This window comes from Cajanus cajan, chromosome 3 (genome assembly GCF_000230855.2).
Source record: "Cajanus cajan strain Asha chromosome 3, NIPB_CcT2T_4, whole genome shotgun sequence".
NCBI classification, from domain to species: domain Eukaryota; kingdom Viridiplantae; phylum Streptophyta; class Magnoliopsida; order Fabales; family Fabaceae; genus Cajanus; species Cajanus cajan.
This window is the reverse complement of record NC_138519.1, coordinates 1,948,861-1,961,924: the sequence shown is the minus strand read 5'-3', so window position 1 is coordinate 1,961,924 and position 13,064 is coordinate 1,948,861. Positions and strand designations below refer to the sequence as shown.

The 13,064-nt window shown below is 31.9% G+C and overlaps 2 protein-coding genes across 4 annotated transcripts; one reads left to right on the top strand and one right to left on the bottom strand.

Moving 5' to 3' along the window:
* Nucleotides 1-5,018: 5,018 nt before the first annotated feature.
* LOC109798643 (Pentatricopeptide repeat (PPR) superfamily protein) lies at nucleotides 5,019-8,743 on the bottom strand. Of its 2 annotated transcripts, XM_020358988.3 has the most exons (3): nucleotides 5,407-8,743; nucleotides 5,229-5,322; nucleotides 5,019-5,098 (listed from the first exon to the last, which is right to left on the bottom strand). In XM_020358988.3, the coding sequence occupies exon 1, from the start codon at nucleotides 8,598-8,600 to the stop codon at nucleotides 6,486-6,488; it is 2,115 nt and encodes a 704-aa protein (XP_020214577.1). In that variant the 5' UTR covers nucleotides 8,601-8,743; the 3' UTR covers nucleotides 5,019-5,098; nucleotides 5,229-5,322; nucleotides 5,407-6,485. The 2 variants fall into 2 exon arrangements, with proteins under 2 accessions (XP_020214577.1, XP_082926261.1); XM_083070135.1 differs by having other exon boundaries at nucleotides 5,229-8,743.
* Nucleotides 8,744-8,889: 146 nt separating this feature from the next.
* Nucleotides 8,890-12,985, top strand: LOC109801962 (beta-mannosyltransferase-like protein). 2 transcript variants are annotated; one of them, XM_020363164.3, is made up of 3 exons: nucleotides 8,890-9,040; nucleotides 9,865-10,063; nucleotides 12,510-12,985. In XM_020363164.3, the coding sequence occupies exons 2-3, from the start codon at nucleotides 9,884-9,886 to the stop codon at nucleotides 12,681-12,683; spliced, it is 354 nt and encodes a 117-aa protein (XP_020218753.1). In that variant the 5' UTR covers nucleotides 8,890-9,040; nucleotides 9,865-9,883; the 3' UTR covers nucleotides 12,684-12,985. The 2 variants fall into 2 exon arrangements, with proteins under 2 accessions (XP_020218753.1, XP_020218822.1); XM_020363233.3 differs by lacking the exon at nucleotides 8,890-9,040 and adding an exon at nucleotides 9,351-9,493.
* The last annotated feature ends 79 nt before the right edge of the window (nucleotides 12,986-13,064 follow it).

The window sequence follows — 13,064 nt, the reverse complement described above, 5'->3', positions numbered from 1 at the left end:
AAAAACTTTAAGATACTTAAAATAAATATTAGTTATCTATCTTTAAGTGAATATTGGGGGACCAAAACTAGTGATTTTGAATTTTGAAAGAATTAATAAAAAAATTTACGAGGATCAAAATTAATCAAAATTAATTTATTTTAGAGGGACAAAAAACTTTCAAAAGAAGAAAAAACACATAATTAAAAAAAAATCTTTCATTTTATATACATTAAAAACATATTTAACCCAAAAATTAAATATTATGAGATTTAATACACAATCTAAACTATTAATTTAATTTATTAAAAATTATTAAATATTCTCATTTTCATACATAATAACTAAAATTTCTTACCTAATATCCTCCCTACACATGCACATTTAGATATATATGATGATTCTGCTGTACTATATATGTTGAATCATATTAGAATAGATCCAGGTACAGTCCATGTGGTTGCTAAGTCATTGATCATGACTTTTCATTGGCCAGAAAATTATAAGCTATGATCATATTTACTATTCATTCATGAATATTGCTGACAAGTACTCATCTGTCTTAGAGCAAGTTGTAGTCATTGGAATGGCCGACAAATATCTTCTAAATTCTAAGGTTCAATTACATGACTAAACTCTCTATTGTGCTGCAGGTGTTTCAATTCAATTATTGTGAGCTCCATTTACTTGTCTGGTATTCAGATTTAACTAATAACATGCAAGAAGGATCATATTGTTAGATAAATTAAGTTCATATTCATCAAAAGAGGATTCTGAACACTATGATGAACTATGGTTTGAATCTTTGCAGTGAGAAATGCCTATATTTAGTGTTCAACTCTGTTTCGAATAAATTTATTTATAAAAAAAAATTTGTTGGATAGTAAAAGAAAAAAAGGTTGTCTACTCGCATATGAATTTTCCTATAGCGGTTAGAGAAAGTTAATTAAATTTAATTAGAATTTATGAAGTTTAAGAGTTTTGTTGAATAAGTCAAAGTAGTTGAGTTTAGGCCGTACTCATATTTCGGAGCGAATGATAATGGCAACTACTCATTTTTACATTTTATATATATGGGCATAAGAAAGACACGTGTATTTTATGTAAAAAAATAAATAATAAAAATAATTTATATTAAATATGTGTGAGTAGTTACCAATTTGAATATGTAAGCGATTTTAAATAATTATTCAAAATATATGAGATGTATGAAAAAATAAATTTAATAAATAGAAAAAAAAATAAAGACTAAATAAAAGAAAAAGTATGATTCTATTAGAGATAGTGTTTTGGAAGTTAAGAGGTAAAATGATCAACATAATGTCTACGATAAAAAAAGATATATCATCTTTATTAATAATATAAATATATTTATTTTGATTATTAGTTTTAACTTAATAAGACAATAGCTTAATGAATAAATTAATTAATAAAATAAACTGATTCATTATTAATGGATTGGGAAATATATTTTTTTAATTAGTCAAAAAGTATAATGATAATAATAAAGTTTGAATCTAAAATCTTGTATACATTATTTCAACTTCTCCCCACCAAGAGACAACCTTATGGTGTTTATGTTCGAAAAGAGAGGAAACTTAACAAGACAATGATTAATTTATTAATTACAAAGAGTGAAAACAAAGGAAATCGCCTTAGGATAGACTTAGTGATGGGAGTTTGGATAATATGCATAAGATAAAGATCCAAAACAAAGGAAATGAATAAGCATGTGGGAGATTAAATTAAATTGAGGATTAATAAAGGATGTTAAATTTTGTGAATAAATTTATTTAATATGTTAAAATGAGTTTAATTAGGTGTATGAGGAGAGATTAATTTACTTTAAAAATAATTTCATTCAATAATCCATGGTTTACGTTGAATTTCAATGATATAATTACTAAATTAAAAGTTCTTAATAAATATATCAAGTCTATAAATTTTTGCTTTATTTTGTTATATAGATTCAATTAAATTAACATAAATATATTTTCATGAATATGGGTTAATTTAAATTGATGTACTAAATTATCAAATATTTAATATAAATCATGAGTTATTAAGTGAAATAATTTTACTAAAAGTTAATCTTGGGACTTGTTTGAGTAAACTTCTCCATATACGTTTTTAGGGGAGGAAAAAAAAAAGTTTCTTCAAAAATTGAAAATTTATAGAAGTTCTCTCATATTAATTTTTCCAAAATCTTATATTTAATTCATGCATAAGTTAATTTTATCTTACAGAAAAACTTATTTCAATTTGTTTCATATAAATGTTTTTAGAAAATATTATCCAAATAGATCTTTAAGTAGATCCCTCTCCTATAATTTAACTTTTTTATTTGCATGACCTACCAATCCAACATGTAAATATTTTGATGAATTATTTGATTAAAAATATAATATTATATCTTTAGTCCTAATAATAATCAAATTAAATTTTTTTTGATTATGATTATAAGTAATAATCATTAGTTTATTTTTTAAGTTATTCAAAGTTAAATTTATTTTATGCCCTTCATTTATTGTTGAAAAACATAATTATTTTAGTATCATAGTATTGACAAGAGTATTTACCAACTTCGTCAAAAATTAGTTTTTCTCATGTCTTTGACTACATTAAAATTATTTCTTTTAAATTTTTTTTATCAAATCCAAGACCTTGAGGTTTAGGAACCAACTATAACACTATAGTTAAACCAATAAACGTTGATATAAAACATAAATTTAAGGTAAAATAAATTAAAGGTAATTATATTAATTATTTTTCTTAATTTTGATAATTTATTATATATTACTTATAATTAGAATTGAAAATAGTATTACTTCATTAATTATGAATTTTACGTTGTTTTGTACAATCCTTTACCTCGTGATATAGTTTCAAGAGAGTATTTGTGTCGAGAGAATTTAGTAGGATAGCATTATTATAATTATGACGTCCTTATGTATAGACGGTTTGTAATTTTTATGTAGGAGGTGACTCATCCATTATTTTATAACATTTTTTTTTTATGGATCAAATTAACTCAACCCATAATATCTACTAGAGTTGAGTTGAGTTAAATTTTTGTGCTCAAATCTAAGACTGATTCAACTCAACATAACTCATTTTTTGACAGGTTGAGAGCAAATTAGTTTAGATTAGATGGGTCCACTTAAAATTGATATAGCTATTTGTTAAAAATAAAATAAAATTATTGCTTACTTATAATAATATATAAATATTAATTTGCATATAAAAATATTTTTCTCACACTTCTTATTAACTATAATAGTATAATACTACTGTACGTCACACCCACCCTTTCATGTTAGAAGAGAGGAAAGAAAATTTCAGAAAATTTTCTTTCTTTCTTTTATATCATAATAAAATATGTAGACATAATTAAAGTCAAGAGTAATATTTAAAAAAAAATAAAAGAAAGAGGTGAAAAAATATAAGAGTAATTCTAATCATATTTCACATATGATACACTATTAACATTTATTAATTATCTATTTATTTTTCTATTGCATATCTTTACGAGTCTGTATGAGTAAATTTTTCTGAAATTAAAACACTTCTAGGAGAGAAAAATTAAAAGAAAATAGAAAATAAGTTTCTTTATATTATAAATTATTTTGTAGACACTTAATCTCTTCTACTTACTTCTCCAAAATATTATTTTTAACTTATTATTTTTAACTTATGTATAAGATAGATTTAGAATTATGAAAAAGTTTATTTTTATATATATATTTTTTCTCCTAATAGTGGTTCTATAAAAAATTTATCCAACCAGTACTTTTACTCATTTCCCAGCTTCTCTAGGTGACAATTAATACCTAGCTAATTAATTAGGTGTCCAAGAAATTTTTTTGTGGTTATACTTAAAATTTTTTATACAACTTACACACATAAGAAAGAGATTAAAACATGAAAGAGATAAATATTTGACGAAGGAAAGTGTGTACACGTGTTTATATCCATCGGTTTTTATAAAAATAAAGTAAAATTTTCAATAATATCTTTATGTTTATAAGATGGGTCAAATTTGGTGTTTAGTAAAGAAACACAAATGCAAGAAGTTAAGATAGGTGCCAACTTTTGGTTGCAGGTAATTGGGTTTGATGCTATCAATGTGGCCTTGCATTGATTCTTAGCTGGACCTTGTGGTGGGAACGGAACGCACATGCCTGCACATGCATGTTTGTGGTTCTAAGTTTTTAGTATCCTTAGTTAGTCCAATGGCTCCTTCAGGCTAGCTTCTAATGCCCTCTACCCAAAGCAACTTCATCTTGAATTGTCCCCATGCATGCCATCTCAGTATCTCAGTATCTTGCACTTAATTTGGAGCCATGTTCCTTTGCTCCTCTTTGACCCTTTATGTGCCCCACAACTGCTTCTGCATTGGCCCTTTTCGAATGTCGTGCACAATTCCTCATTTGCTCTTTACTCTTTGTTTTGACATGAAGATTTTCAGGCCTCAAGTTTCTTCCTGGACAGGGTCTTGTGTCCGTGTTCAGACAACTTTCAGGATATATTGGGAAAACCTCTGCACAGCTTAAACCGCTTTTAAATATATGTTTGCCTAAACAATCTAACTAAGAGCTGGGCTAACTTATGTGTATGTTTCAATTCAAAATTACAAGTGTTTCTTTTAGAGCTTATTTATTAAAAAAAAATATTTTTTTTTTAGTTGAAAAACTCCTAAAAATACTTATTATTTATATCTAAACAGATTTCATGTCATAAACTAGAAATAGATTTAAGATTGTTTGATGTAATTGTATATAAATTATTTAATATTAATTAATATACTTATTCTACTGATAATATATGTGTGAATATAATTTTTGGACTTTTATAAAATAATGTATTGCAAGTGCTTTTGTATGAAATGATTAATTTAATTAATGGATACAGATATTTGCAAGAAAAAATATTTTCTTTTTATTTTCTTGTTTCAAATAGGTTTTTACTGAAGAATGAAGATCAATAAATGGGTAAGAAATAAGAATATCTTTTTGCAGTGAATTGTGGCTTACCCAAGATTAAGAAGACCAGCAACCGTCATAATGCATATATCAAAATCCACTTTAGTCTGAGTGATAAAGTTTCCTTTTTTGATTGACTGACATGTACAAGATAACAAGAAATTTTCAAATAAAATAAATCATCGAAATGACACAGTAACTATGTGTGTGTATAATTGTGCTGAGGTATCAGCAAGCAAATGATGGGAATAGAAAAGTATTCCCTACCTCCCGTATCAGCAATGCAAATCTGCCTTCACATATTCTGGCTTAAATACATTCACTATCTCTCAATTGTCAATTAGAAGGGATCCCAGGAAGCCTTGTATAAAATATCAATAAATTTCTGCACCGAACTGCAAAATTTTGCTGGATCAAGAATTGAAACAATATATTGATATGCTACCTGTTATTTGTTGCTATCTTCAGTAAACATGTTGAACAATACTGTTGTCCCTATGTTAGTTCTACGGGAAAAACTCTGATTACATTCCTTGTATCTTTGGAGCATGGAAATGGCTGTGCACGAATTATGGCTTAAATTGCTTGGTAGTTCCCAATTCAGCTAAAAATAAATAAAAATGTGGGAATAGCATTGCATTTTGACATTTCACACACAACCATGTAAACTCTGTGTCAGTATATTGGAAAGGATGAAGGAGAGAATTTCAGTTACTCATGTATTCGTAAAATCAAAGACAGCCAATTTTTTATCTACTTCATGCATTCCCAGTTTCACTACACTGTTTCAATTTGAAGTGTAAGCCACATGCATTACTGATGACTCATTCCATGCCTTCTCTTTTCAAGGTGGATGAACATTTTTCATGATCAGGAAGATATTCTTTGATTGAAAGAACTTGTTTAATATTCTTTTTCCAAGCATGCAACCTAGCAAATTTGTTTGACTTGATCAGTTTTATTTTCACAATTTGCTTCAAGCTTTCCATCCAAAGACCAAGGCATTCATACGCTATGTCCACTAGTCAATTATCGTTGCCCCCAAATAAGGAACTTCCTTGTCCCCAATGCCTCCCTCTTCCACTACTGTGAGTTTCTAGTACTTTATGTGTTGCAGTTGTAGTTTTGGTTTCAGATGATGGCTAAAATAGATTAGTCGTAGAAATGATCTAGCAAACCAAATAAACAACAAAATTCAAAACTCTGCAATGGCTCAGCCTCCATGAATAAGCAGATACTTTCATGTTGACTCAATTTAACTGCTCAAGTAGCTGACTCTAGTCATATGATACCTGTCTTCTATATAGTCATTGCTTCTAGACCAAATTCAAGTAGTTCGTTGTCTCCCATTGCTAGTATTCACCAGAGCAAATGTTATAATGATAACAATCTTTGCTTCAGAAAAGGTGTACACACTTGTTGTCTCCCCATTGTCATTTAGTTCATATCAGCATCTTGTGAAAAGACACTGTGCACACAATCCTTAAAACCTTCCAACCAAATCCAGCAAACAATATACAATAATCATAAGAGCTTTAGATCATCATAACCATCTAGATTATCTAAACATTGCAGTAACAACACTTGATTGACAAAATTATTATACAACTTAATTCCCTCATTTAGTTGTTGTAGTAGTATATATATCCCCTCACATTGGGGATGGGAATGATCTTCAGCATTGAAAGCATGCACTTTATTTTTCACTTCAATCCAACTCCAACCTGGAACCTTTTTCACTCCCCTTTCTCGCATCATCCTAGTTACACTAGCCTTTTCATCCCACATCTTGAAACGCCCATACATTTCAGAGAGTATAACATATGTGCAGTGCTCCTCAGGCTCAATCTCTAGCAAAGTTTTTGCTACTTGACTAGCTAATTCAATATCGTTACAAAATCTACAGGCACCTAATAAAGTTTTCAACACCATTGCATCAGGTTCGAAAGGCATTGTTTCAACCAATGTTTTTGCCTTCTCAAGATGCCCTGCTCGACCATAGAGATCAATTGCACAAGCATAGTGCTCCTTTTGCGGTGGAATACTGAAATCAGACTCCATAGACTCTATAAAGTTGCAGCCTTCTTCTACCAGCCCATTATGACTACACGCAGTTAGAACTGCAACAAAGGTTATATGATCAGGTTTCACCCTTTTCTCTCTCATTAAGTAAAAAAAGTCAAGTGCAATGTTTCCTTGTCCATGTTGAGCATACCCAAAGATGATTGAATTCCAAACAATTGCATTGTCTTTGGAAGTTGCTTCAAAAGATTTCCTAGCATCTTCTATGATCCCACATTTAGAATACATGAAGATCAATGAACTTCCAACATATTTGTTGGTATCAAAGCCTACTTTAAGTGCTAAGGCATGAACTTGTTGACCTAACTGCAGAGTTGCTAAATCTGAGCACGATCTTATGGCAGCTGAAAAAGTATAGTGGTCAATTTCTATGACCATAGATCTCATCTGTAGAAATAACCTCAAGGCTTCTTCACTCAAACCAATTTGTACAAACCCTGCCAAAATGGAGTTCCAAGTGCAACAATCTTTGAAACCCATGGAAAAGAAGACTCTTAATGGATCTTCCATGCCCCTATCATTAAATCTGATATACATGGCAATCAAAGCATTAGATACGGGCACAGAATCTTCAAGCCCCCTTTTTATAACCAGCCCATGTAAACATTTTCCACGCTTTTTATGCTCTTGCACAGAACAAGCACTGACAATCCCAGTGTAAGTATAAGCATCAGGCTCAAACCCAAAATTCTGCATATCAATGAAAACTTTAAGCGCAAGATCTTCTTTTTCGTGCATCAAGTAAGCACCCAGCATAGAATTCCATGTAACAAGATCACGGCATGCAAAAGCACCATCAAATACTCTCTCAGCATCTTGCAAAGAGCAACATTCCGAATATGCCGTGATAGTGGCATTGCATACATTGTTAAAAACTTCCAGACCGTGTTTCACAATTTTACAATGCAGCTGCATTACCAACCTATAAAACTCAACATCATTAAGCAATGTCAAAAGTGGAGACACCGTGCCATCATCAATCTCTACACCCTCAAGCTCCATACAACTTAGCACCCAAAACGCCATATCATGATCGCCAACTCGCGAATAACCAGCAACAAGTGCATTCCAAGACACGTAATTTCTCTCCGGCATGCTCCGAAACACAACATACGCATCATCAACTCTCCCACACTTGGCATACATGTCCAAGAGGGCACTGCCAGAAAACACATTTTCTGACAGCCCCATCTTGTGCATGACAGAATGAAGTTGTTGCCCGAGCTGGAGCTCACCAGCACGGGCAACACCCTTAAGGATGCTTCCCAATGTGTGGCTGTCAAACGCGAGTGCAGACCTCCTCATGGCACTGAGGAGCTGCCATGAGGTGTCCAAATGACCGGAGTTTGCATAAGTGGAAATTATGGCGTTCCAAGACACAGTGTCTCTGTGGGGCATTTCGTCGAACAGTTGATGAGCAAAGGTTAATTGTGTGCATTTCGCATAAGAAGTTATGAGGTTGTTGGCAATGTAAAGGTCTGCAATGGAGCCCAACTTAATTGCTTGGCAATGGGTTGCTTTGAGGCCAAGCAAAGTGAGGGAATGCAACCTCTTCATTCATGAGCATATCAAAGAGATGATAGCGTGGTTTTGGTGCCCAAAATGGAATTTGAATTGAGACACGGACGAGGGAGTGGGAAGAGGAGTATACTAATATTAACCAAAACGTTGCGTTTCAAGGAATGAAACTCACCGCACATTTCTTTCTTCCCATTAAAAAAAAGAGGAGCAAAAAATGTTTGGGCCGAAATAAAAGAAGAGGAAGTGGGGCATAAGATGGGCCCAAGAAAGTCCTTTTCCTCATTAGTGAAGTGGAATTTTAAGACCCAAAATCAGTTTTGAAGTTGGTTCACGCATTCCCCTTTCGTCTCATTGTGCTGAATTGTGAAGGCTTCTCCCAGTTGTAACCGAAAACGAAAACCCTCGAACGAAGCGAAACGAGCATATGTCAGACTTAAGTGAGAGAATATTTCGTCTCCAAATACGACGTCGTTGAGGTACACCTTCTCAGATTCTCATGCCAAATAATTATGGGGTTTCGTTTCTATTAATATGGTTTCGTAAGCGGTTTGTTTCTTGTGTACATCATTGTTTTCGCTTTGTTTTGCTTTTCTATCGAATATTCTTTTGATACAAGTTATTGGGGTATTTCAAAGAATATAGTAGAACCCTGAGAGATGCTTAACGTGTCGTTTTATGCTTCTGTTGCTTGTTCTGAACACTATGAATTTTCATTTGTTTTAATGATATAAATTGCGTTCACATTGGAAGCCTTCATTGAGAAGCCTAAATTTGAAATTCAGGGCAATGGCAATTTTTCGCAAACCTGTGAGCTTGAAATGGAAAAAAAAAAAAAAAAAAAAAAAAAGTGTTTGGTTTGTATTAATTTTGAGGAAATGATTGTTCTGTGGGACTTTTAAAGCTTTCTCAAGAAGCTCACAAAATATAAGGTTCAATTTCTCTTTTAGTTCATATAATTTCATCAACTTTACTTTTTAGTCATATGATTAAAAATAGTACATTTTAGTCTTTATACATATTATTTTTTGTCTCCTTTTGAAACTTATAGTTTCATAAATTTTACATTTTACTCTCTAGAAATAGACAATTGAGACTAAAAGGTAAAAAATAATGGTACGTATAGATGTTAAAATGAAACGATTTTAACTATAGGAATTAGAAGTTACTACAGTGACCAAAAGGGTAATTAAACTAAAAAATAATCTTTGAAATGAGCTAAACTAATGGGTAAGTTAATTCCACTTCTCAAACTGAGTAATTTGATATGATACGATTATTTTGGATGTGTGTGTGGTGTCAGGTTGGGATTTTAGCACAATATGTCTCTCCGAATAAAGGCAGTGGTAGATAAATTTGTCCAAGAGTTGCAGGAGGCGTTAGATGCTGACATTCAGGATAGGATTATGAAGGACAGAGAAATGCAAAGTTACATTGAAGAGCGAGAACGTGAGGTTGCTGAGCGTGAAGCTGCATGGAAGGCTGATCTTTCTCGCCGTGAGGTATATGCTGACCCATTTCTCTCAAATCCTTAAATGTATTTAGTTTTCCTATTGGGATAATGCTATTGTTGTAATGTAAATTTTGCATTTCCTTTCCTAATAGATTAGTGGAGGAAGATAATGAACAAAAACCCTTATCTCTCTCTATGTAACAAAATATATTTGTCACTGCTGCTTAAATATGTCAAATTTTTGAACTAACAATGCTCTCCACACAATGACTGGTTTTCTGCCATTACATTTACATGAAAAATTTATTTTTAATTGTTGGTAATGAAATGTAATTAATTGCATTTTTGATGAATTGAAAATGGAAGCTATGATCTTTGACTCCACTTGAGCTAGTTCTAGGTGGAGAGGAATTAATTATCATTTATACATATTGAATAACCATAACTGTTAGATTCTCTCCCCTTAGCTTTTAATTTTGGTTCAAGGGAGGAGTGGAGGACTCACCACACCAGAGGTAAGCCTTGGAGGAAGCCCATAGAGGCATGGGAAGGGGAACAGGGGATGGACTGCATTACACGGTTTGAACCCATGTTACATGTCCTAAACCTTTACTAACTGTGTTGTGTCACTGTGACATTCCCTATAGCTTTACCTCTGATCATTTTTTCATATAATTTTGTCATTGTTATGCATGCTACTGAGAAAAGTTGAACCCAAATTATATTGTTACTGTTGCTGTGAGGCCATAGTACTATTAGTATTCTCAATAATCGATCAAAAGTGCAAGTGGTTTTAAAATGCTGTTTATAGTTGAAGAGATATAATGAGAATACTGTGTTCCTATTTTAGTTTTATATGCATAATTCTTATTACATTTCTTGTATCTGTGGAGCATGAAATGGCTGTGCATGAATTATGACTTAAATTACTAGGTAGTTCCCAATTTGTCTATAATAAAAAAAATGGGAAGCATATATGATATATCCCTCAATCTTATAATTAACTTGCACGGGTGGAATTTCTTATACGGATGGAGGGCAACTACAGCCCAAACATTTTTTTTCCACTGCATTAATTATGTGTAATTTTCAACCCCATCCGAGTGATATCTGAGTATGTCTTATGTACCCTTTCCTAAATTTTCTACTACCATGACTATGACTCCAATGATATTTTGATGCAAGATATGTAATAGAAATTTAGCAATGCCAAGTTCACTTGAATTTTGATGGGAATCCTATGAATGGGATGTATGATATGACTTACATTTGGTCTAGATGTAGGATTTTTTTTTCTTCTAATTTCTGAATTGTGAGCCTGCAATACACTGTTGAGTATTATATCTTACCCTGCTGGCCTTGATTGATTAGATGGCTTTATCCTAGAAAAATGCTAATTTTCTTCTTTAGCTGAATAATTGACAAACTGAAATGCAGTGGATCAATTTTTGAGGTAGTTGATGATCCGAGAGATATTGATGCAATTTTAGTGAACTGCTTCTAAAATTGAAGAAACAAATGAAAATGACTTTTAGCCACTTGGCATTATAAGAAGTGATTCTTAATTATGACAATCTGAGGTAGACTAATTTGAGTTTTTGGTACCAAATATATTGATATTTATGCAGTTTTAGTGAACTGTTTCTGAAAATGAAAAAAGAAAGCAAAGTGGCTTTTAAGCACAAAGTATACTGAGAAAGGACTCTTTAACTATCAAAATCTGAACAAATGAAGTTTTCTAGCTCCCAAATTTGAGTACTAAGTTTCTGTTTAGGTAAACTCAATAAGTACCTATAATAGAGAAAAATAAGAATGTAAATGGATTATACTTCTTTCCATAAGTGAAAATCAGCTTATGTATAAGTTAAAAATCAGCTTTTGGAAGAGCTAAATAAAAGAGCTTACAGATTTTTTAACTTATGGAAGAAACTTACTTCATTTTACTTTATAATTTTATTCTCGTATAAGCTTTTATTGAGAAGTTTATCCAATAGAACTGAAGTGTTTGATGCAGGATAAACCCCTTCATAGGTGATTGCTCAACTAATGGTTGTGGAACAGATCTGTATAAATAAAATGCCCTGAAATTTGAAGCTAGAGATAACAAATGTACCAAAAATAATTGCTTGCAAGAATTTATGCCCTTAATAGTTAATATTAGATCTGAAGATGAAATTCCTTTGCCCTTCAAATCCGCCTTTGGGATTTTCTGTAGAATGTTTCTTCCTGAGGCTATAGCATTATATTTTGCTTAATGGGTAATAAAATGCTTCGAACACGTTCCTAGGAGCCTGGTTTTCATGTTTTGTAAAGATTTGTGCCATATTACTCGGGAAGCATACATATTGTTGCATTTGGGAAAGAAAGAGAGAAGATTGAAATTGACTGAGCATTCTAACAACATTTCCGTTTATCAAACAAATATTTCCTTTCATGATCCTGCTATTAAAGAGAAAACAATCATCTTTATTGCCCTCAATTTTTGAATGTTACAGGCTGAGATTGCTCGTCAAGAAGCAAGGCTGAAGATGGAGAGAGACAATCTTGAGAAAGAGAAAAGTGTCTTAATGGGAACTGCGTCAAATCAAGATAACCAAGATGGAGCCCTTGAAATTACAGTAAGTGGTGAAAAATACCGTTGCCTCAGATTTGCCAAGGCAAAAAAGTAAGGCTTTGCTGGGGTCACAAAAAGGAAAACTACGTTCTTCACTTCTCCCCTCCCCCAAAAGAGGACTAGTGCTGCCGAGGAATCACATGCAAATTGCAATGCCAAGCTCAATTTAAGTACCTCTAGGAGGAACATTCATTCAAATTTAACTGATTAGTTGTGGTTTACGATTTCTGCTAGATTTGAGATAAGTGTCATGACTTGCTCAATTGAAATTTTTTATTGATTATTTTGTTCGTGACGCCGTGGTTGCTTTGTTTTGCTGAAAATATATTTAAAGGTATACATTCCTTGACTGGGCGATATTGTTTTAGTACCTGTTGAGAAATAGATGACCGGAATCGGTTAAAATAATTTTGATAATAGATTGGGATGGTTTTTA

Bases quoted from the DNA above. Each gene is read 5' to 3' on its own strand.
- LOC109798643 (XM_083070135.1), bottom strand. From the start codon at position 8,600: ATGAAGAGGTTGCATTCCCTCACTTTGCTTGGCCTCAAAGCAACCCAT.
- LOC109801962 (XM_020363164.3), top strand. From the start codon at position 9,884: ATGTCTCTCCGAATAAAGGCAGTGGTAGATAAATTTGTCCAAGAGTTG. The intron at 10,064-12,509 runs GTATATGCTGAC...TGAATGTTACAG, and splicing joins CTGATCTTTCTCGCCGTGAG to GCTGAGATTGCTCGTCAAGA.